Below are 25,725 nucleotides of genomic sequence, written 5' to 3'. Positions count from 1 at the left end.
TCAGATGAGACAGAGATACTTGTTATCTGAAATGACGGTCAGAGAAATGCTATTCAGTCATATTTAGACTTCTCGTCTCTGAAGGTCAAAAACCATCTGGAACTGAGGAACCATGGTCAACAGCAAACTCACAATCCACATCTGTTTGCAAAACAGCTTATTGTAATAATGAGACTGACCTGTGTTGTGTGTATGAGGCATTTTTTCATAACAGGGATTTTTCTCTCCTTTTACACTTAGTACGTTTCCTGACATGTGGATGAAACTCTACATCCTTTCAGAACTTTTACAACTATAAACTATTTACACCAGTGTGTCTGTGATTATGAGAGATTATTTACCACAGTATTTCCAGTTTACAGTGAGGACCCTTCAGTCCATCAGAGAGCAGATTCACTCCTGACACTCCTAGATTATTTCCAGACAGGTCCAGTTTTCTCAGGTGTGAGGGATTTGATTTCAGAGCTGAAGCCAGAGCAGCACTGCCTTCATCTGTGACACCACAATAACTCAACCTATAGAGCAGGGGTTTTTTTAAAAGTCAAAGACAAGTGAGCATCCCTTCAGACAGACATGATGGACACTTTTATCCTAACTGTGTATGTTGAGTTTACGTGAATACTCACCAAGTCTGGCATTTTGACACACAAGTGTTTGTTTTTGACAACTCAAGTGGAATAGGATATGCAGGAGAACTGAATTTGGTGCAGTTCTCTGTGCGTGCTTTGGGTGTGTGCGTAAGTCACAGGGAGGGCTGCCTGTCAGCGTGCGTGTGCCGAAGTCAGTTCTCCTGAGCTCTTTATTGTGCTTTTAATAACTTTAATATCAAGAATATTCCACTCTTTATTTTGTCATTCACTCATGTTTCTTTATTGCTCTAACATGTCAGTAACTTACTCCATGCCTTCCCAGCCCCACACTTTGAAAATCCCTAATGTAGAGAACAAGGTTACGCTTTATTTTGATAGTCCACTTTAGACATTCTACTAACTATAAGTAACTTTGCAATTGCCGGTGCATTGTCTGATTTATTTGTTAACATCATTACTCTGATTAGACATACAACTTCCTGCTTCAAATGCAATCAGTAATTTCTTTCAGATTTGATTTCTTTTGTTACTGTTGTTCCAGATCACAAATTAACAGGGGATTGTGTAAAAAATGTTGCCAAAGTTAATACAAATGCTGCCAAATTCATATTATTGCAAAAAAGTAGCCTACTTGTTTTTCACCAACAAAAATAGTTCAAAACAAATCCATAGCAGAACTGTTGTGTGTTTCCAAGCAATACACAGTTGTGTTTAGTTACTGAATGAATCAACTGCTTTGAACAAATCAATTGAATAAATGATTCCATGACTCACTCATTAAGTGTTTTTTCCAATGCCTACTGGTGGTTTTAGTTTCATATTTAAAAGTATAATGTTATTTTACATATTTAATATATCCATCATATTTTTATATTCAAAAGTTTATATATAATATTTTAATCTCATAACATTATTGATGCAGTTGTAATTGTAGTGTAAACTATTTTTATTATTTTATTAAGACATTTCTCGGTCAGTAAATGTAGATCTTTCAGATGAATTTGAAGAGTGCTGTCTGGTCTTGGTCTTGACCCAGTCTCACTATTGTCTTGGTCTTGTTTTGGTCTCGATATACTCTGGTCTTTGTATTGAATTGGTCTTGGTTTCATTGGTCATGACTACGACACTACCATTCATTATTCACAGTGGAAGAATAATGGATGATGTTGACACATTTATACAAACTTACCACAGTCTCCAGTTTACAGTGAGGATCCTTCAGTAAATCAGAGATCAGATTCACTCCTGCATATCGTAGTTTATTTCTAGACAGATTCAGTTCTCTCAGATGTGAGGGGTTTGATCTCAGAGCTGAAGCCAGAGCAATACAACCTTCATCTGTGGCACCACAACCCCTCAACCTGTAAGAAATTAGAGAACATGGACACACTTTAGTTTAAGGTCCAATTCTCACTATTAACTAACTATTAACTATGACATTTGCCTCAATAAACTCCTAATTACTGCTTATTAATAGTTTAGGAATTGGTTAGAATTAAGGGATGCAGAATATGGCCATGCAGAATAAGGCATTAATATGTGCTTTATAAGTACTAATAAACAGCCAATATTCTAGTTAATAGTGAGAATTGGTCCCTAAAGTGTTACCGAGAACATAAATGATGAACTGAAACCAGCTGCAGTAAAGGAAAACAATGTGAAAACAAACTGCAAATGTACTATAATTCATACAGATAGTAAGTTAGTAACACACATAAACATCATTAGAGGACTAAAGGTGATGATACACGGGGCGACTTTTTGAGCATTGCTGCCAGGCAATGTTGCAGAGCGATGTTGCTTGGGCACTTTCCCATTGAGAATGGGCAACAAATTTCTATCTGGATACTTTAGATCAAAATTGGTTGAACATTTTCAATGGGAAAGTGCCTAACATCGCTCGGCAACACTTCCAGGCAACATTAATCAAAAAGTTGTTGGAGTATCATCACCTTAACCGTTTTAATCATACAGCATCAATATATAGACAAAGGCACTGCTGCTGTTTGCTGCCATTTTTTTTTTTATAAATGTGATCATATTTTATCAGTGTAGTGATTATCAGTGTGACTTACTGAACTGATCTGGATTCTTTAACCACAGGCAGTAGATTCTGAAGAACTTCATCTGCTGTATTTTGTGGTCTAATAAATTGAAAAAGATCAAAATCATCCATCTTCTGCTCCGATGTCAGCAACACATAAACCAGAGCTGACCACTGTGAAGTGGAGAGGTTGGTTTCTCTTATTTCTCCAGATTTCAGATAATGTTGGATCTCATGCATCAGTGAATCATCACCCAGTTCATTCAGACAGTGGAACAGGTTGATGGATCTCTCTGGAGAGCAATTCTTCCTGATCTTCTGTTTGATGTAATCAACTGTTTTCTTTTTGTTGTAGGAGCAGCTTCCTGTCTGTGTCAATATTTCTTGTAAGAGAGTCTGATTGGACTCCAATGAGAGACCCAGAAGGAAACGTAGGGTAAGGTCAAGATGTCCATTCTTACTCTTGAAGGCCTTATTCACAGCGCTCTGATGCAGCTCAGATAATGAATTATATTTCTTCTGGTATAAAACTTTAGAGAAGTGACTTAGTTTGGTGATTTGGTCAAAAACATTTCTGCTATTCTTTGTAAAAGAGAGGTGCGCATATAAAGCTGCAAGATGTTACTGGATGCTCAGATGAACAAAGCAGAAGACTAAGATCCACTAAGAAGACCCACTGAGATCACAGATTAATTGATGTATCTCTTCCCTTAAATCCGATTGGCGTGTCTATAGATCGGTCAGTTGAAGTGTGTCTTCCCTTGAAACCTATTGGCTTGTCCATAGATTTGTCATTCTTCATGGACACACATCTGGACTCCAGTGGGTTTAATCTCTCTCTGTGGAATCAACATTAATAGAGACATTAAAATAGAGATAACAGAATAGTGAGAAGAATTCATATAGTTGATTTGACATGTAGATAACCCTCAAATAGAGAATCTGTTTATACAGAAATGCTGTACCTCAGATTAGTTGATGTGTCTTCCCTTAAATTTATCTATCATCACCCACTAAGATCACTTTGCCAACCCTGGGAAACACCCAGTTATGTGGTATACAATATATTTTCTATAACATAAAGATCATATGACCATTTTGATGTACCTGCATCCTTGAGAAAAATCTCTGTCGCTGAATGTTTGTGTGTCCTCCATGATTCATTCAGTCATTATAGAACTGCTTGAGTTAAGTCTGATGAGGCAAACCAACATACAATAATTACATTTTTGTAAATTACATGAATGTTGTTATATATATTACAGAACAGTACAAAAATTGTATTATGATGAAATCTAAAAATAACACATATTTGCCATCTCTTTCAATACCTATTTTTACATTATATGTTATTGATAAACATTTATTGCGACAAGGTGTAAGTGACAAAAATATTATAGTAAGTGCATATGTACCAGTGTTTGCAAGGACAAAAATGTGATATCATTTCTGCATGCAATATGTGAAAACTCATTTATTGCATTAAAAACAATATATGTGATGTTAGGTATATTGTAGAACACTGTCCCAACCATAAAGTGATATTTCCCCCCAAAATGAAAATTCTGTCATCATTTACTCAAGTGGTTCCAAACCTGCATGAATTTCTTTCTTCTGCTAAACACAAAAGAAGATTTTTTTTTTTTTTTGGGACACTTTATTTTATTAAGTTGTGGCTTTTAAAAATAATATTCCCCAATCTGCAGAAAAAAATGTAATATAAAAGTTGTGTTTTTAGCATAAGCCTATCTGTCCAACAAAAGACTATTCAAGCTGTTGTGTACTTTAAGTTAGTATTTAGTTACTTACGTCATCGAGGAAGTCGCTTTATGTACTTTATACTTAAGTAGTATTCCTCACCCGACTCACCGTGAGAAATGTAAAGTTACTAGGCACAGGTTAATTTTTCATGGTTTCCCATTAAGGAGCAACACGTAAATTCCTGCACAAGCGAATAAATAATGCTATTTGACACAATTATGCTCAGTTTTGAACAATCTTAAGCTCAGGTGTAAAATGGCGCAGGTAAAACACAATCTACTTTCACTCCATAGCGGCTCCTGACCATAACTTTAGGTGGGGCAGATTCTGGATCAAAGCGCTATAGTTTATGATTAACCGCTTGTAAATGTTATATTCTAACTGCTGAACGAACTTTTGACATTTGTCTTGCATAATTCAGAATGAGAGTAGCGCTCAATGTTGATACTAATCGCTGAACTGTAGCAACGTGTTGGTTATCAGACTGGCTGCATCAGTCTGAAAGCCAACATGTTGCTAAAACAAGTCTGAAAAAATTTATATAAAACACATAGCCTAGAGGGAATTCTGTAAAACTTCAAGCCTACTAGTTAATGTGAGACCAGTCAGAGAGGTTCCTGAATACCGAATCTTTTTTTTTTTTTTTTTGATTGTTTAAAATTTAATGGAGAATATCTTGTGTTTTCCGTGGGTGCTCGGCCTTTTCTGTGGTGCCTCGGGGGCAAGGAAAATCGTTCAAACTGGCGGTCCAAATTAGATTTTTGTGCATATCCGATTGAAATCTGATCAAATTTGGCATGTGTGCATGGCAAAAAAAAAACACATGAAATGCGATTTTTACAAATCCGTTTCGAGCTTCATATGTGGTTTAAATCCTATTCGAATTGCATTACTTGAAATCCGTTTCAGACTGATCATTATAAAACGATTTTGCGTGGTTTATGTCACTTTCAAACACCACGATACAATGCCGCTGAAAGTTGCTGCAGAAACAAGGCTGTGTTGTTGTAAATTGCCAGTTTGAGCAGAAACCAATGCAGATATTCTGGACTGGAAAACAAAAGAACGCCACGGGAAACACAAATGGGATCTGAACAGTTGCGTTGTACAGTGTGATTTATAATGATTTCACCAATTTGACCGCAGTCTGGGGGTTTTGTTGCAGACCTTGGAAATCTGTTTGCATTTCAAGTCAAGTCAAGTCACCTTTATTTATATAGCGCTTTTTACAATGTAGATTGTGTCAAAGCAGCTTTACAGTGATAACTGGTACATTATTTTGGCTGCACAGCAGCTCTTAAAGAATAGTGTCAATGCAGGCAGATCAAAGCACTGTTGAATATCAAATGTCAAGTCAAATGTCAAGTGTCCCCAACTAAGCAAGCCAAAGGCGACAGTGGCAAGGAACCCAAACTCCAACAGGTGACATCAGGTGGCAAACAAGTGGCAAATAGGTGTTAAAATGGAGAAATCGAAATCCAGCCAAAAGTTGTGTAGTGTGAGTTTGTCTTCAGACTCCAGATTATGGCCAAAATCGTATGTGTGAACCCTGCTTAGCTGGTTTAGATGTGTACAGGGTTGGAGCTGAATTTTGCAGGAATGTTTCTCCAGGAACAGGATTGGGCACCCTTGTTTTAGACATAGGCTGCATGATAATGCTGCTTAAAATTTAAGAGAGACTCACTTTAGACCCGCTTAAAATTTAAGAGAGAGAACATTATCCCCTGGTTTCACAAACAAGGCTTTAAGCCTATTGTTTCAAGATTCACACTGGTAATGTTTTTTTTTCTTTCTAAGGCACATTTATAAAAGCCATTTAAATGCCCAATTGAACTAATCCTGGCTTAATCTAATCCCTGTCGGTTCATGTCAAATAAAATCAGTCATAATAAATAAATGTCATTTCTTTTTTTTCTTTTTTTTGGTATCAGTATTTATTTATTAATCCTTATTTATTTCAAATACAGTTTCTGAATGTTATTTACATATAAAACCTATATGTTATTCACTATTAAGTAGTATTGTATTTGATGAAAATTGTTTTTACCCGTAGCTACATGAGGCAAAAGAAGTTAGAATGAAGGATGAACTGAAATTCACAGCATTTAAACAACTTATGCTCACATATTTGAAGGCTTCTCTTGGATCATTGAGGGTAAATGTCATATTATGCATTGATTTAAGAGAGCTTTACGACCTGGAGGCTTCATTTCTGAAAGCACTAATGTTAGACATTTTATGGATCTGTTTATGTATTTTTGTTTATATTTTAAAAAGCAGTTTTTACACAAATGGAACTCAATTTAAAACAAAAACATATACCAGTTTTTATTTCAGTATTTCTTTGATCTTTTTTATTTGCTTTCCTATATACTGACCTAAATATAATATATCTTATATCTTACACAATGTAATTTAATAGCTGTAATATACTAAATATAATATTAAGATAAACTAAACTGAAATATATGTATATGGTAAATGGATCTTATAATTTTGTTGTATCATTGGGCACAATATATCACTGATGTCAACATGCTGGCATAGTTTAAAAATATCTCATCTCACTATAGTGTCTAATTTATATTTTGAGTTACATCGAGAGTGTAGTCAGAGAAATGGCGCTTAGCACATACATATGAGTTAGATCATTTCAGTGTTACACATCAATAAATAAAATCTTCATATTCAAACTGTGTTGCTGTGGGAATCACTCTAAGACAGCAACCGATCAGATGCATTAATATATATTTTTTTATCTTTTTATTTCGGTAACACTTTACAATAAGGTTTGATATGTTAACATGAACTAATAATGAGATATACTTCTAAACTGTTTATTAATCTTAGTTCATGTTAATTTTAATATTTACAAATACGTTATTTAAATAAAAAATGTTTCTGTTAATATTATTTAATGGGTCTCGGCTACATTAACAATGATTGTTGTATTTTTATCAACTAACGTTAACAAAGATTAATAAACAAGTGTTACCCTAATTTCTTTCTTTAATTTGAGAAAATCAACATTACATCTTTTACATAGGCTACATTAAATATTTTTTTAATCAGCTCATGAAAATCATTTTAATCGTTTTTTTATGAAAATGACAGTACTGTGCAAGTACAATTATTTGTTATAAAAATAAAAAAATGTAAACACAAATATATTAAAAAGAATTTAAATATGATTTACATTTTTACCCCTTTTAATAAATTTATTACAGAGGGGAAGTTCTGGGTAGGAGGAAAATCTAGCAAACTTCATAATTAAAAAAAAGTAATTAAAAAGACGCAATCAAATTGAAAGGCTGTCAAAATATGCGCTTTGAATTGATAATCACTAGAATAATTTTTTAAAACAAAACAAAACAGTGGTGCAAAACTAGAGAAAAAGGGAAAAAAGTAAAGTTTGATGGATTTGTCGATTGGCCAATGACGTGAGGCCTCCAGCAGCACGTGACAGAGGGGCGGATCACGTGTCAACGGAAGAAGATGCTTTTGTTTTTCCTTGGGAAAAAAGTCGAGGAACAATGTTTGAAAAGGCGATTTTTCAGTTATATCATACATTTTTCTCAAAAGCAAAGTCGTAATCTAATATAGGACATGGAATCTTTTGGGATATCTGAACTACATTTCCACATCTTGAAGCTTGTTTGACGCTCCATTTGGGAATTCGTGAAGCTGCAGAGATTGCAAGGCGGAAGAAGGGAATTTCGAAGGGACGAACTGAGAGAGCCTAGTGATGGCTCCGGATTAATTTTATGAGAGCTTTGCAATGTTTTTCAACTTAATTCGGATTCATATGAAATCAAATGTATATTCTAAAACACAGATTAATCTCTGTGTCTCATTAATGCCATAATTTGGACTGATCATTTGCGATCAAGAAACTCAAAATGGCGGAGGCCTGGCCCATCCCCCAGGCCCTGTTCCTGCTCATAGTGAGTGTCGTGGGCCTGGACACTTGCCCTTCTCCCTGTACGTGTTCTGGTGGTCCAGGTTCAGCACAGCTGCTGGACTGCAATAGGAAAAGACTGACTTCTGCAGCTCTGGAAGCTCCAGCCTGGATCACCCATGCGTGAGTAATAGAGGTTGTTTACATTGCCTGACGATCAGCCTCCAGCAGGCTGCACATGTGCACAATACTAACGCACCACTGACAGTTATTCAATTTTAGTAGTAATTATTTTCTGTTTATCAAATACAATTACTTCATTACTTATTAATTACTTAACAAGCTATCAATATTTCATGTTAGTTTTTGGCCATATAAATAACAACATCTGTACCAAATTGCATGTCTTCCCGCTCAGTTTTGGCCTTTGAATAACATTGAGGTGTTTTCCTCCTCGAGTATGAGCTCTGTATTCTTACTATATCATACTTCAATATATGAGCCATAAAAATGATACAAAAATGATACAAAACACGTATGGAAACTTAGATTTTCTTCTTATGTTTTGTCTAAAGATTCAATAAGTTCCAGTTCAAAACATTACATTTTCTGACTATTATCTCATTTGATAAGCTTAATATGTTTAATTTAACTGGAATTGTAGAGAGAACTGTATTTTAAACAGTAACTTTTGAGGTTTACTGTAGGTACCTATGCATTCAACTACCCTGGCATCTTCTGTTTATCCTTTTTTCCTCTCCATCTTGGATTTTAGTTAAGTTCTGTTTACCATTCCTGCAATGGTGTGAAAAGTCTTTTTACTAGATCTCAAGGTGCAAATTATAGACTTCGCATTTAATCGCCTAGTCTTAAATATTTGGTTACATACTTGTTTGCCATATTACTTTTTTATATGAATACAACCAGGTAAGCCTTTTGCTATTCCTTTAAAGGTGCCCTCGAATGAAAAATTTAATTTATCTTGGCATAGTAAAATAACAACAGTACATGGAAATGACATACAGTGAGTCTCAAACTCCATTGTTTCCTCCTTCTTATGTAAATCTCATTTGTTTAAAAGACCTCCGAAGAACAGGCGAATCTCAACATAACACAGACTGTTACGTAACAGTCGGGGTGTATGCCCCCGATATTTGCATATACCAGCCCAAGTTTCCAACATTATAAAAGGCATTAGACAAGGGCAGCCAGTATTAACGTCTGGATGTGCACAACCAAATCATCAGACTAGGTAAGCAAGCAAGAACAATAGCGAAAAATGGCAGATGGAGCAATAATAACTGACATGATCCATGATAACATGATATTTTTAGTGATATTTGTAAACTGTCTTTCTAAATGTTTCATTAGCATGTTGCTAATGTACTGTTAAATGTGGTTAAAGTTACCATCGGTTATTACTGTATTCACGGAGACAAGAGAGCCATCGCTATTTTCATTTGCAGTCTGTATAATTCATAAACACAACTTCATTCTTTATAAATCTCTCCAACAGTGTAGCATTAGCCGTTAGCCACGGAGCACTATCAAACTCATTCAAAATCAGAAGTAAACAATATAACAGTATACAATACTCACATAATCCGACGCATGCATTGCCGCATGCATGACGAACACTTTGTAAAGATCCATTTTGAGGGTTATTTAGCTGTGTAAACTTTAAGGCACTGTTCAAGGCAAGCACGAGCTCTGTGGGTGGAGAGCACAGGATTTAAAGGGGCCGCAGCATAAAATTGGCGTGTTTATAATGATGCCCCAAAATAGGCAGTTAAAAAAATTAATTAAAAAAAATCTATGGGGTATTTTGAGCTGAAACTTCACAGACACATTCAGGGGACACCTTAGACTTATATTACATCTTTTAAAAACATAATCTAGGGCACCTTTAAACTTTTTCCTCAGTTTTCAGCTTAATAATAGGCTTTATTGTTATGTAAAGTTTTTTTGTTTGTTTTGGTGACTGCTTTTTCAGGTTTTAATAATTCGCTCTGTGTGACTATAGGTCTATGAATCAGAATGAACTCACAGCGGTGCCTTTTCTTGGAGATGCCTCGTCCAACATTACTGTGCTGTCACTGTAAGTTTTCTTCTACGTTCATCCTTTTTCACTCTTTACTGCTGTTTATAGCTGGTGAAATTGCTCCAGTTGCTTATAATAAATAACATGACTAATAAGGCATTGTAACTGAACTGATTTTTTAAACAGTACATGGATTGCATGATTGTTTACTTTTTTACATTTCAGTAAGAATGAATGATCATATAGTACATATGTTCATCTGTTGTTTATTCTCAGTGTACATAATCGAATCTCTGAAGTCATGGCCGAGCAGCTGTTGCCTTATTCATCTCTGGAAAGTCTGGACTTGAGCTCTAATTCTATATCTGAGCTTAAGGCTGGATCATTCCCTCCCATGCAGCTGAAATACCTGTGAGTCTTTCATTTTCTGCCCATGTTTTTCTTCTTGGGCTTGTCTAAACTGTGCACTTTAGGTAAGACTGTAGTGAACTTCTAATTATATTAGGGGGGGCTTTTACACTGTGCTCGTTTGCTGCGGCCCGAGCCTGGACGCGATTGTTCCTGGTTCCCCCCACAGCGTTGTTCTGGTTTCACACTAAACTTGATTCTATCGAACCCTGGTGCGTTTGCGTTCATCTTGCATCATCACAAATGTGCATGATGCATGATAGAAAACAGAACATTTGGTGCTTTGGTGTGCAGAAGAGTAAACAACACTTGAGAGTGCTGTATGTGCTTTGCACATAGACCGCTTTCTGCTGCATGCAAACAGACTATTTTGAGGAGACGGCTGATTGCCGTTAATGTGCCGCTCTGATTGCACTTTCAACGTTCGAATACATTGCTGGCTATCTCTTGTTTGAATTCAAGGTAAATCATCAACACTGTCATCTCTTATATGTGTTTTATTTAAGTAAATAGATTGTAATCGGCTAAAATGCATGCGCAGGTTACTTTACTTCCTGAACAAGCGTGTACCCGAGTCCGTGTTGCTTTCATATTCACGCGAACCGCGCTACAGTTCGAGTGCAACCAAACTCTGGCCATCTCCTTCAGGTAGTCTCGAGTTCGGTACCCCGGTGCACACGCAGGTTCACACTAGCTTTCACATTAGCGTTTTGGCATGCGAACCGTGCCCCGTTTTGAACTAAACTGCCAACATGAAAGGCCCCTAAGAGAGCTGTCTGAAGAAGTTATCTTCTACACTTCAGTTAGGCTATCAGTTCGATGACGCAAATGTTGTCAGTTGTTGATTTGATCTTTGTTTTGTCATTGAATAATGGGCTTTTTTTCTTGATGTTTCTGATTACTTTTGAGGTTCATGGATATCTCTCTGTTTCCTTTCTCCATCACAACAGCAACCTGAGCAAAAACAAGATAAGTTCCTTAGAGCCCGGCTGTTTCGGAAACATCAGCTCCCTTCTGGTGTTGAAGATAAACCAGAACAGACTCTCTCTGCTGCCGGATAAAGTCTTCACCCTCTCTCAGCTCCAAGTCTTGTGTGTATTCATGGCTAATGAATTGGATGTTATTGCAGTGCTCAATTAGATTGTATCTGACAGAATTACTGCTTTCTAAATGCAACTGATATTATCAAGCAGGGAGTTAATTTCCTTGTCGTCTTGTCTCTCTCTGATTGTTAGTCCCACGGTTTAGATGTTCTCATTGTAATGTGCCCCTCTTCTTGTTTCCGTCATTTTTCAGAGAGTTGAGGCGCAACAGGATTCGTGTGGTGGAAAGTCTCATTTTCAAAGAACTGAAGGCTCTTAAATCGTTGAAGATGCAGCGCAACGGCATCACCAAGCTGATGGATGGAGCTCTCTTTGGTTTGGAAAACATGGAGGAGCTGTGAGTCAATGCTTTTAGGATTTTTTTTTTTTATTTTAATTTTTTTTTTTTTTTTTTTTTAGCATTTTAATAATTTTTTTATATATATACTTTTTATATATATGTGTGTATATATATATATATGGTGTGTCCGATATCACGGTTTAGTGATAGTATAGTGTACTGATATTTAATGTTACTATTAATAGTGCACTATTAAAATGTCTCCTGAGAATACAATTAAAATGTGAGTATCATGTTACTACAGAGCACATTCTATCAGTGCAGTGGACAGCGGTATGGTTTGTGTTCACCATCACGAAAGTTTATTATTTGCATGTGTTTTAGAGACTGGCCGGTTAAACTTTTTATTTCACGTTCTGTTCTGACATAAGCTTTCTGAACACGTACACCCAAAGTGTGAGTACTGAACCAAGTTCTCTTTCGCGTCTTATTGCACTTAAACTGTCAAATACAAAATTTTTAAATTAAGGAAATTAGTTTGGCTGTATTACTTGGTGACTTGCAAAATAGTTTTTAAAACCAACATGTAAAGGAATCCTGATTAATAAGGTTGTGATCCTGTCTGAAAAAAAATAGTGATATGATATTTTTGCAATATCGCCCATTCCTATATATTTAGCAGTATTTTTTATTTTTATTTTTTAAACCATATATCTAAACCTTAAAGTGGAGGGTCGATTTAGATGTTTAATTCAGCTAATCTATAATCAAGTTTATGTTCCACATGAGTCAAAGCAGTGATTTATAGTTGATGTGTTCTGTTGATGTGTCCTTTTCCAGAGAGTTGGAGTATAATAATTTGACGGAGCTGAATAAGGGCTGGCTGTATGGACTGCACATGTTAAGGATTCTGCGTGTCAATCAGAATAATGTTGGACTCATTCGAGCCGATGCCTGGGAGTTTTGCCATCGCTTGGAAGAATTGTGAGTGACTTCAGCCCTGACCTTAAACTTTTATCTTGTGTGTAATAATGTAATGCAATTTTTTTTTTTCTAGAAATGCTTGGTCAGTCTTTGTTTTTTGAGTGTAATGCATGTTTGTGTGTGTGTGTGTTTGGTGTCCAGGGATTTGTCTTTCAATCACTTGAGTCGTTTGGAGGATTGGGTGTTTTCTGGTCTCAGTCTCCTGCAGAGTCTTAACTTGGGTGACAATCAAATCACACACCTGGGAGAAGGAGTGTTCAGCAGCCTGGCTAACGTCCGTACATTGTAAGATAACCCACATTCTCCTTTTGTTTCTCATATTATACGGGACTTCGGTAACACTATAAAAAGTCTGTAGTTTAAATGCAAAATGCATTATTAAGATTTTTTTTTTCTGCTGTGCCGGTCAGGACAGTTGTCCAGATTTTTACTTGCCCTCCTAACATTTTCACTCGTCCCACTACAAAAAATATTAGAAATTTTTATTTTTAGCAACATATGTCAACATTTATTTTTCATTTTCTTTTCACAATAAAATTATAAATATTTTATTTTTTGTAATTTGCATTATTACAGTTATAATTTAATGTAACTCTGGGATAGCTATAAGTTATAAACACAGCTATAAACACTTTTCCTGGAAAGTGGTGTACTGGTTTTTCTGTAATGTATCTTCTTATCTTGCTCAAACATGCTCATATTTGCTCTCAGATGAAGACGGAACAGGCGTGTTTATATGTGTACAACTGATTTAATGAAAATGGAAGTAGCATATCTCTATAAAATAAGATAAAGCCCATAGTTACAAATAATACATACTGTACCGTTTTGTTTGAGCCCAAATAAGTCTTTTAGTTTAGTTTAAGTTTAAGTTTCTGTGTTGCAGCTCACTCCCTGGGAAAAGCGCACATTCAGACATGCCCACCTCTTGTAACCTCCGCCACGTCCCTCTGGCACAGTTGTAAAAAGATGCCAGCCTTTTACAGCCAGCAGTGCGTGAAGACAATCTCATAATGCTCCCACATACCAGCTTGTCCGTACAAACCCCCCTATTATACATGAAAAGTATACAATGAGCTGAGCTGCCGTAGAGCCTTAGAACCTTAATTCTCTGTATGTAGAAGTACAGTCTCCTAAAGAAAGCAGCTCTGACATTTAGGCCTGGTTTCACAGACGGGGCTTAGATTAAGTCAGGATTAGGCCTTAGTTCAATTAGGATATTTAAGTAGCTTTTATAATCATGCCTTAGTAAAAAAAACATTACTGGTGTGCATCTTGAGACAAAACAATGGCATTGACATATTTTAAGATTTGTCAGTGCAAGTTGCTTTCAGTTAAAACAGCTCAAACTGTCTGTGAAACCCGGGGTTAAGGTTACAGAAAACCTTCTACTCAGCAGCAGTTGGAAGTTTGCTAACATTCTGATGGTTGTTTTTTTTTTGTGTGTGTGTATTCCAGGGACATCCGTAATAATGAGATATCTCTCGCTATCGAGGACTTTGTTGGCATGTTTGTGGGTTTGAAGAGGCTGAACTCGCTGTAAGTTTGTTGGTGGATACGAGCTGTTTGATCTGACTCAGAGATATGAAGTGTGGCTCGACATAAGCGTATATGTGTGTTTTCCAGAGTTTTACAGAATAATAAAATCAGGACCATCACTAAGAAAGCGTTCGAGGGTCTGGTGGAGCTGGAGCATTTGTGAGTCTCTTTTAGCCTTTAGTTTTTTTTTTTGGAACATCATGTCTCCCATTACTAGATGCAGTAATATAGAAATCCTTTCAGATATTGTTCTGAAATATTCACCAGAAAGAAGTCTGTTGTTTTCAACGGGAGATTCAGTTATGACATTTTGATAAACATTAGGTCAAGAACTTTTTAAAAATGAAACACATATTCACAGATAAGTTATAAAACAGGCATTAAAAAAATAGAATTTTCTGTCATGCAGACTTTTTTCCCCCCTGGCCTGTGATATTTAAAAGTCATAGTTATAAGCAAAACAGTTGCAATTGCAAAGTAAAAAGCCATTTTTTAACACAGAAATTGACCTCCATAAAGCTACAATTCAATTGAAATCAAGCATCAAAACTTTATAAAAAATAAAAATAAAAGGATAACATATTTTAAACCCTTTTAAACTTTGACCCCATACAATTATTTTTCGATCTGAATATAATTAAGATTTTGATAAGATATTATTCTAAAGCAGCTTATATTGGCAAATATCATTAAATTCACCAGTATGTCTGATTATGCTTATACTATTAGTTGTTAAAGGTTAGAGGTTATAGATCGTAGATTTATAAGGTAATGCTGTTCCTATTTGCATTTGTGCAATTACAATGTAAAGACAATGTGATGGCAGTAAAATCCAATATAATGCCTTTTCATTATTTAACCCAACACAAAGGCCTCCTGTTTTGTACTGTTCCCATACGAATAATCTTTTTGAATTTGTTCTGCAGGGACCTGAGTAAGAATGGCATCATGTCTATTCATCCTGACGCTTTCACTCATTTAAAACTTAAAACACTGTAAGTGATTGTTTACTTTGTACAGACTGTATGTATTTCCTGTGTCTATGCATTTGACATAATATGTTTTTGTTGCATTTATGTCTGAAAGGATGGTGTTTTTATGTTAGAATGTGTTTTACCTGTATTCCTCAATAATGCATGTATTGTGGTCTTCCTCAGTGATCTGAACACTAGCAGTCTCCTGTGTGACTGTCAGCTGCAGTGGTTGGGCCAGTGGTTGACTGACAGCCATTTCCAGCAATCCTGCACCACTGTCTGTGCTCATCCCGCCTCCCTGGCAGGATCTAGTGTGCTTGTCATTAAACCAGAGGAGTTTGTCTGCAGTGAGTGACCTGACAGTTAAATCATGCTTTCTCTTACAGAAACACTTTTTTTTTTTTCACAACTCTCTAATGAAATGTTTTCGATGTGTTTTGTGCTATTTTAAAAAAGCAATTTTATGATTGTTAAAAAGTGAAACTTTAAATATAAAAGCTATAGCTGTTTCTTGTATTAAGATCTTTATATTTTGGTTTCATTTGCAGATGACTTCCCTAAACCCCAGATCAGCGCTCACCCCAAGACTGTTGTCGCCTTACGTGGGACCAACATCACTCTGAACTGCTCTGCGTTCAGCAGCAGCGACTCTCCCATGAGCACCGCCTGGCGCAAAGACGGAGAGGTGCTGTATGAAGCTCAGGTGCAGAACTACGCTCGGTACCAGGATCAGCGCCTCCTCTACACCACTGTACTCCACCTGCTCAACGTCAATTTCACAGATGAGGGCCAGTACCAGTGTGTTGTCTCCAACCATTTTGGGTCTAACTACTCCACCCTGGCCAAGCTCACTGTTAATGGTTAGTGCCTCATGGAAAATTGTTTGTTACAATTTTCCTACAGGTCTAGAGGAAGTGATTTGTATGGAAGCTTGTTTCTGCTATAAAATAAAAAATAAGTAATTAAAAAAGATAATTGCGACTTTTTATCTCACAGTTTTGAGAAAAGTCAGGATTGCAAGACATAAACTTAGAATTCTGACTTTTTTTTTCCTCGCAATGGTAAGTTTATTTTCCACAATTACAGGAAAGAATTACAGGAAATAAACTCGCAACTGGAAGGAAAAAAAAGTTTGAATTGTGAGAAACTCGCAGTTGTGAGGAAAAAAGTCAGAATTGTAAGAATAAAAATTCAGAATTACCTTTTGTTTTAAAAAAATATATATTTTAGCCAGTGATCTTTGATTCGCTAACCTCTGCATACAACCATATTTCACACTTTTGTTTGGTTTTGATCTAGTTACGGAATTAAAAGTGCCTGCTGGTGGCAGATTGTCAACTAATGCGATCATCTGCAGGACTTTTTTTATTGGCATATTGCTAAAGCACTATGATCTCTCCAATGCTTTAAGCTGTTTTTTTTTTTACTTCCCCTTATTTACCCTGATTGGTTGTTATCAGAGCTCTGTCAGTTTTTAATTTTCCATGTCCGTTGAACAAACATAGCCGCCCTCTGGGATGCCAAACCTCAGCGATATAATTATTCTGTTTATATCAGTTCAGGATACTGATGGAAGAGCGGATTTGTAACCTAATAATAGAACGACAATAACAGAAACATGATTCACAAAGTAAACAATGTAACGGTGCTGTTTAGGGTTTTGATTGGCCAGTGGCTTGCTTGTTTTTGTTTACTCTTGTTGCATTTCCTACATAATTCCCTTACATAAAATGATTTTAAGGCTTTAATAAATATTGCACAAGGTAGAATAATATGAAAATACAATTATTTATAAAAATAGAATAATATACTTAAATATATTCATTAAATGTTATAATTAAACAAAATGTAAGTAGTATTTTCAATTAAATAATATAAATTACTTTAAGTATTAAAATATTCACACTTTTTTTTTTTTTTATACGGACCACTTGACAAATGCATAATAAATTGGAATGGTAATGGCAGTAATAATGAAGTACGTTATGAATAATAATAATAATAGTAACTTCCGTTAATAAGCATATTTTTATTCCATATCTCTAATGTCAAAAAGTGATGGATGAATTCTTCTGTTGTAAGTAGAAAATGATGTTAATATTAAATGTTAGTGTTACATTTTCTTTAATTTTAACAATTTCCTTACATAAAAGTGCTCCATCATACTTTTAAAGAAGAATTACTACAATAGTGGAATTACTATTGTACATGAAAGAAATCATGGTAATACAATGGTGCAGTTTTGTTGTTGTAGTCACATTTTTTGAGAATAGCCCAGATATTTTTAGGATTTTCTGGAATTACTTATGTAAAGCAGTGAAAATAACTCACTAATGGCTTTTCCCAGAGCTCCCCACCTTCCTGAAGACACCCATGGATCTGACCATCCGCACTGGTACGGTCGCTAGGTTGGAGTGCGCTGCAGAGGGACACCCAACACCCCAGATCGCGTGGCAAAAAGATGGCGGTATCAATTTCCCTGCTGCCCGTGAAAGAAGGATGCATGTCATGCCAGACGATGACACTTTTTTCATTGCTAATGTGAAGGCAGAGGATATGGGTGTCTATAGCTGTACAGCCAAAAACGAGGCAGGCAGCCTGTCGGCCAATGCCACTCTTACTGTGCTAGGTATTGTATTTTACTATGATGTAATACCAAAAATGTTCTTCTGAATTATTTATATTTGATAATTTATTTAATAATTAAAATCTGGTCTTTTTGACAGAAACCCCATCCTTCCAGCGCCCTCTAGAGGACCGTAACGTCGCCCGCGGTGAGACTGCTGTCCTCCAGTGCATAGCTCGCGGTAGCCCCGCCCCCCGTCTTAACTGGACCAAAGACGACGCACCGTTAATACTGACGGAACGTCACTTTTTCGCCGCAGCCAATCAGCTCCTCATAATCGTAGATGCTGGCCCTGCTGATGCAGGGAAATACACATGCATTATGTCCAACACACTAGGCACAGAGCGCGGCCATATCTACCTCAGCGTCTCGCCCTCGGCCAACTGTGACCCGGTGACCAGCGTATACGGTCAGGATGGATGGACAACGGTTGGCATTGTTGTGATGGTGGTCGTTTGCTGTGTTGTTGGCACCTCACTTGTGTGGGTCATCGTCATTTACCACATGAGGAGAAAGAGTGAAGATTACAGCATTACTAATACAGGTCAGTGGACAATTCTGCACGTATCAGTTTAAACATTTAAAATTAAAAATAGTATAAACAATAAAGATGAATTCTCATGTTTTTTTGTTTTTTTTTGAAGATGTTATCCAGTTGATAGGACAAATGAATAGAAAATAATGCCTAGTAGTAGGGCTTTTGTGATTATGACATTTTGGTTGGTTACTAATTAGCTGAGATAATAAATAAACAATTTGATAGTCTATTTTAGTCATGTTAGTAAGAATAAACATGATTTCTTTAAAAAACACAAATTGCACAGGGTAGAATAACATGAATAATACACTTTATATAAAATCTTTTACATTTCAAATACGTTTATTCATTAAATATTATAGAATTTAAATATAATTTTATTTACTTGAATTTTGTAAATATTTTAATATTTAGAATAATCGTCTCTTTTGATCCGCTTTAAATGTGTCTTATCCATAATCACAGTGCATGCAGTTATCGTAAATAATCACAACCAGGATATTACACATAAATGCGACCACTCTACCATGTAATTGCGACAGGCATATAACAGTTTGTAACAATCTTACAAATGAATGCACAAAAATCACAAGTTTAATCTATACATTTTTCTGTTAATGTATTCCAGATGAGATGAACCTACCAGCGGACATTCCCAGTTACCTCTCGTCTCAGGGTACGCTGTCAGAGCCTCAGGAGGGCTACAGTAACTCGGAGAACGGAAGCCACCAGCAGCTCATGCCATCACATGCTAATGGTTATGTCCACAAAGGCACCGATGGTAATATAAGTTAATTTCTTGATAAAGGCTATAAAATACAACAGATCAAATTTGACAACGCATTTAGTTTCTACGCGAGTCATTATAATGGATGTTGTGATGTGTTTCAACAGGAGTATGTTATGGTGAAGTGAGCAGTGATGTTGATCCAGACGCTAATGGAATGCTGGGTAGTCATGTGGGCTCTTTCTTTGCTGGACGTAGCAGCTTCCATCGGAGCGAACCTAGAGAGGGACAGACAAATGTCCCCAATGGTAAGGTTACATTTTGAATTTATAAATTTGTATTATTTAATTTTCTGTCATGATTTACCTGCCTTCATGTCATTACAAAGTCGGCTATTTGCCTCACCAGTTTACCAGCTGACCATCCTGACTCCTGTTTGTCTTTTTAGGGGGAGCGGGCCCTCTAGTCATCTGCTCAGACTGCTACGACAACGCCAATATCTACTCGCGCACGCGTGAGTACTGCCCATACGCCTACCTGACAGAGGACGACCCACTTGTGGCTCAGATCTCTCGGGACGGACACCAGAGCAGCCATCAAGAGCGGGATCAGCACACAGACGCGGCACTGGAGAGTTTTATAAGTCAGCAGAACACCTCTGTGTTCCTCACCAACCATGAACCACGACTACCAGCATCACAACACTATAGCACTGGTGAGATGAACACCATACATGCATAAATGCTTGGAGTGTAGATTTGTCTCTCGTCTCCATTTAAAATCCATTCCCTTAACTTAAAAGATCCAAAAAATGTCATAAAGGCAACATAAAAATATTCAATCAAGTGGTCTAATGATCCAAATCTTCTGAAAAGACACGATGGCTTTATATGATGAGCAAATTTACAACGACGCACATACTGAAATAAACATGGATGTTAAAATGCGTTTTGTGATGTGTGAAAACAACATGAGAGTGAGTGAATGCAGAATTAAAATTTTTCGATGAACTAAACATTTACAGTTTGGGAATAGTCAATTTGACACGTTTTCTTGCGATTTAGAACTGTCATTGATCATCTGAAGCGCTGGAACGGCACTCCTCAAAGTGAAAGCGCAAACATCATTTAAACCACCATATCACATTTCGTTTTTAGTAGTATGATCATTCGATGCATTTAGATGGTTTATTCTTATGTGTTGTGCGTTAATAGCGAGAGAGGCGGGACATAGCGAGCACCGGTAGAGTCTGTGTGTGGATGGCTTGTCTGTGTAAGAGATCCAACTAATGCCTGCATTAAAAGCGCAAGTACTGTGTGAGGAAAAAAATGAAAGTTTACAGAGTTTCAGTGAGAGTACTACATTAAACTACTATAATGTTGAATATAATGTATAATAATGCAATGGGGGAATATTTGTGGGTCCTGACGATGATAATAATAATAATAATAATAGTAATATTATTTTGATAATAGTAAAGTAATAATAATGAAAATAATCTCTTTATAGGCTTAAAATATAGATGCGTATCATGAGTTCAGTATCGAGATTTGTATCGAATTGTGACATGAGTGTATCTTTACACCCCTAATAAATGATATTTAGTAATGCACCTCATTTCAGTCTAATATCCTGTTGATATCCTTTGTACCATTGCTTTCTTACTAAACTAAGTGATCTGCTGCCCACCTAGGCAATGTTTTATGCTTTTATAGGCTTTATTCCAAAAATATACAATTAAGCTGCCCAGATTTAAGAGAGCATTGTGAGTATCATTTGCGTATGAAGCAATTCCAGAGTGTGATTTAAATAAGAGATTGATGAGAATTTCTTTTCAGGCAAAGAAAGCCTTCGTAAAATAGCAATTTTAAACTTAATTATATTTCATTCCTTTTTAAATGTTTAAATTGGACAACTTTGGGGTTTTGATGTTTTTTAATGATGTTTTATGCTCACCAATGCTGCAATTTATTTGTTAAAAAATACAGTAATATTGTGAAACATTATTACAATTTAAAAACAATTCTATTTTAATGTATTTTGACTCAAGTCTTCAGTGTCACATAATCTTTCAGAAATGGTTCTGATATGCTGATCTGGTGCTCAAGAAACATTTATCAATGTTAAAAACGGTTGTGTTGCCTAATGTTTTTGTTCATTGACCAGGATTTTTTAGAACCTTCTATTTTGAGTGTTTTTAGGCGTTATTTTGTGTGCACGATGAGCACTAGTTGTGTGGCATGTTAACATGTTTGCCTTGGAAGGTGTCTGTCTTGTGTAAACCTGCTCAAAAGGGTTGGAGCTGAGCTAGTGCATGTGCCCATTTTCACAGTCTGTTTTTCTTGTCTCAGATGTCCCAGGGAGATCATTTTGGGATGGTGAGGAAACCCATTCTTCCATCCTTGCCCAGGCCTCAGTGACTGTACACAAGCCCCCGACGGGTCTGTCCGCTGGGGACAGCAGAGAGGAGAGGAGGGGGGCACTGGAGGAAGGCTCATACAGGACTAACTCACAGGAAAGCGCCTCTGCGCCCACATAAACCCCAGCCAGCCCTGTCTTCCCCAAACATCACCACCTTGTCCTTCAGTTGCCTCCCAGTGCCCTCAGCCCACTACCTCCTTGGAGAAGCCTCATTATCTGCCAAATGAAATGCCTCTCTCTTCAATGTTTACACTGCCTCTCCTGTCCCTCACCACCATGTTCCTTTGTAGCCCACTTGGATGTGCATTTTGCGGAAAACTCTTTGAAACGGCAGAGAGAATTCCTGCTTTCACTATTCCTCAAAGTCTGGTTTGAGCCCTGAATGTAACATTTCCAAGAGCTCCGCTAGTCCTACCGTAACCTGTGACGTACAGATTATGCCATGTTTGGTTTTCCTACCTACTTAAGAGCGTTGAGCCTTTTTGCGTATGCCAAAGCTTGACCCAGACTCACCTATAACTTGCTTCTGCTCTGGTACAGAACCTGTACGAACATTAACTGTGAAGATTGGACTGCTGAAGTAGGGCAGTGATATTCTCTGAGTGACATCAGAGGGTTAATCACCTGTGTTGCATTTCTCTTTCCTATTGGCAAGTGGTACTGACTGACCAATAATGTGTTAACAGAGCAGAAGACTCTGTTGTTTCCACTGTTATTGTACGCCGGAGTTACTGTTATTTGTCATTAATAATGCATTTTTTTTTGTGTAGTGCTTCTCACAAACTCAAACATATTTTTCATTTTCTGTGTTTTCTTAAGGCACTATAATAGACAGTAAGAAAGACCTGATATATTGCACCTTTGACAATCTGCCCAGTACAGCCTTATGCAATCGTAATATGCTAACTCGTTTTTATTTTTTACGCTTCTTTCCTGTATAATGCTTTCATCTTTCTATTTTGTGTCTTTTGTGACATAATATTAAGGGTTAACATTTGAATTGGTCTAACCTCACTTGTGCATTCTTGCAAGTGTGCACCAAATGGAATTTTACATTTATTGCAATTCCATACATGCTGCATTTGAAATTTGTTGTTACAGACGAACCTTTTTTAGGCTTTCAGGTCATCTTCTCAATTTAAGGTTTAAGAACTGTTGTGACAGTTAGGCATGGTCATGCCTAGTCATTTTTATTGTTTTGGCCTTGAAAGCACCGCTGGATTTTGACTTTCTTGCTGCCCAATTATTTAACGGACACCTTTTAAGGAAACACATTTTAGGCTCCCTTTCAAGGCGCTAACATCACGTCTAATGATCTTGAACAAATTCAAGTGAGCTTTGGAGATGACCACATATTTAATGACCACAATTCTTATGTCTTAGAAATTGGAGAAAAAATTATTTTATAAATGTATTTACTGCTTTTAGCCAGTCATTCTAAATTTATTCTTTCAGCTTATGCTGAACAACATGCATAGGATTGTTGGGTATCAAAATTAACCAAATTAACTATATTAAGTGTGGTAGGTGTGTGGTATCTTAGTATCTTGATTTGAACATGCCTTGATCCCTTCCTGCCATTGTTGTCAAATTGGGCTACTTTAACACTGTTGCCATGGGTTGTTTTTCATGTCCACGGGTTGAAGTGACCCCAAATAACATAATATTTAGCCCCTGGAATGCGAATTTTACCGGGGAAAGTGCCAAAAAGAGAATTTTACCCCCCTGAAATGCGATTGGTCTAGTTTTGGTCTAGCTTTGAGTATCAATTGAGTGGGTTTTGTTGTGAAAACCTGGCAACCCTGCGTCCTGCCTCCAGGACAGCATGTGGATTTAGTTTGAAATTGAAGTTTGTTGAACTTGAAACACACAAATCACACTTCGACCAATATAAAGATTATATTTATGAGTGCTCTGCGAAATTTCATGGGTGAAACCGAGTCATTCCAATAAGATACCACGCGATCAGGAGTTTGACGCAAGGATGAAAAAATTCATAAGTTGGTTATGCGAGTTCACCACGCTGACCAACAAAGTTGGATGGTGTAAAAGTGACTTCTGTGTGAGTGTTTTATACATCGCTACGCTATTGATGACAGACCTTTTTTGCCTACAAACTTTTGCTGAAATTTCACTAATTTAACTGCACCTTATGGCCGTTTAGTTTCAAAGTGACTTCTGAGTAAGCGGTGCTTCATGAATTGCTATACTATTGATAATGGACAGTGGATATTTGTCTGCGAAATTTCACTGAAGTTTTGCTGATGTGACCGCGCCATAAGAGGGAACCTATTTTCACATTAATTTAACCTCGACTCAGTCTGGCCTTGAAAGCTTGATGACCCAATCCATCTGTATGGATCCCTGATTACATCTTAACCATTCATTTTGCAGTACAACTGACATTTTGCACTTTTTGAGCGTACAAAAGCTGGATCTTCCACTGCGGCAGATATCTGTGGTCACTGGCTTCTCCTGCCTTATTTTAATGGAAATGTTTTATCAACCACTTTCCAACTGCGATAACTACCCCTTGATTTGCATGTTAATTTGTTGCATTTTGCACAATCTCTTGCCTCACAGTTAGCTATACAATTACACTAATCAAGAGACCTTGATGCCAGATGATGCAGCTGACTCCTCGCTGCGTCAATTTCCCTTGTTGAAAGGAAAGGAGTATGTGTCATCAGCGGCTTCCAGCCACGTTTAAAATCTCAACATTTTTCAAATTACTGTTAATGCTTGCCTGGCCTCTTACAGTGGTCTCTCTTGGTTCAGCTTGTGGGAAATTAACGCAAAACGGTTTCGTTTAAAACTAATGTAAGAGTAAAGCAGTTTTGTTTTACTCCAGATTATGCAGGACTTTGTTGGGATCTTTAAAAGAACAAGTATGATTTCACTTATAGTTCTGTTCGATTTACACCAAAGAAAATCCACACGGATCAAACATTCCGGCCTTCTGCAAACCAAAGTTTAGCTACAGTGCTTTGACAATATTTAAATGCTGCTTTATAAATTGTTTTTGTGCATTTTTTGTGGGTTGTTTTTTTTTTTTTGTATGCTGTACCTGTACATTCTGTAAAGCATGTATAAAGAACATTATGTTTCAGAAAATTCTGACATTTAGCTGACATTTAAACAATAAAATGAATTTACATGCATCACGAGTGAAGATGTAGCCATGTTATTCAAATAAACTAGCTTATTAGCTAATAGAAGCACTATTACTATTGCTCATATTCAGGGTCTTACTTGCATCATATGTAATGTATATTATAAATTTCTAAGGCCTCTAAATTATTAACATGATGAAAACATGCCTTGTGCCGTCTGATTGATAGTTTATGCTTTATTAGCAAATAAAGGCCTTTTAGTATAATTCTAAAAATGTTCATCTTTAGGATGTTTTTTTTGTTTTTGCCTTGAAATCTGTACTAAATTTTATAAAGTAACATAGGAATAAATTTTATAGCCTATTAGTAGTATTTATAAATGAACTAAATTGATTATCCATATATCATTTTTATAAAAATCTTGTTAAAAAGTATCAAATGATTAATCAGGCTTTTGAGGAACGTTTATTTGTATATCTCTCGATCATCATTGTTTTGCATTATATGAGCTTTGGTCATAAAACTAAGCATTTAAAAATCATCTTACTGCACTTAATGAAAGTAGTTTGTTATACTGTTACAAAAAAAACTTTTTGGTTACTGCACCAAATTGCATATTTTTGCTCTGTTTTGGCCTCGTACTACGGAAGAGGATTAGGGCCAAGCAATAATAAAACA

At 36.5% G+C, this 25,725-nt stretch overlaps 1 protein-coding gene across 1 annotated transcript; it reads left to right on the top strand.

Annotated features, from left to right (window-relative positions):
* The first annotated feature begins 7,840 nt into the window (after window positions 1-7,840).
* On the top strand, window positions 7,841-25,095 carry lrig2 (leucine-rich repeats and immunoglobulin-like domains 2). The gene is made up of 18 exons (XM_048198959.1): window positions 7,841-8,476; window positions 10,317-10,391; window positions 10,611-10,745; window positions 11,693-11,833; window positions 12,039-12,182; window positions 12,966-13,109; window positions 13,251-13,394; window positions 14,568-14,648; window positions 14,736-14,807; window positions 15,575-15,643; window positions 15,806-15,969; window positions 16,171-16,482; window positions 17,970-18,251; window positions 18,349-18,792; window positions 19,415-19,567; window positions 19,681-19,821; window positions 19,962-20,228; window positions 21,865-25,095. The coding sequence occupies exons 1-18, from the start codon at window positions 8,295-8,297 to the stop codon at window positions 22,050-22,052; spliced, it is 3,138 nt and encodes a 1,045-aa protein (XP_048054916.1). The 5' UTR covers window positions 7,841-8,294; the 3' UTR covers window positions 22,053-25,095.
* The last annotated feature ends 630 nt before the right edge of the window (window positions 25,096-25,725 follow it).

Source organism: Megalobrama amblycephala, linkage group LG8 (assembly GCF_018812025.1).
Source record: "Megalobrama amblycephala isolate DHTTF-2021 linkage group LG8, ASM1881202v1, whole genome shotgun sequence".
In the NCBI taxonomy this organism is placed as follows: domain Eukaryota; kingdom Metazoa; phylum Chordata; class Actinopteri; order Cypriniformes; family Xenocyprididae; genus Megalobrama; species Megalobrama amblycephala.
The sequence above is the reverse complement of the archived record's forward strand: the minus strand, read 5'-3'. Positions and strand labels throughout refer to the sequence as shown.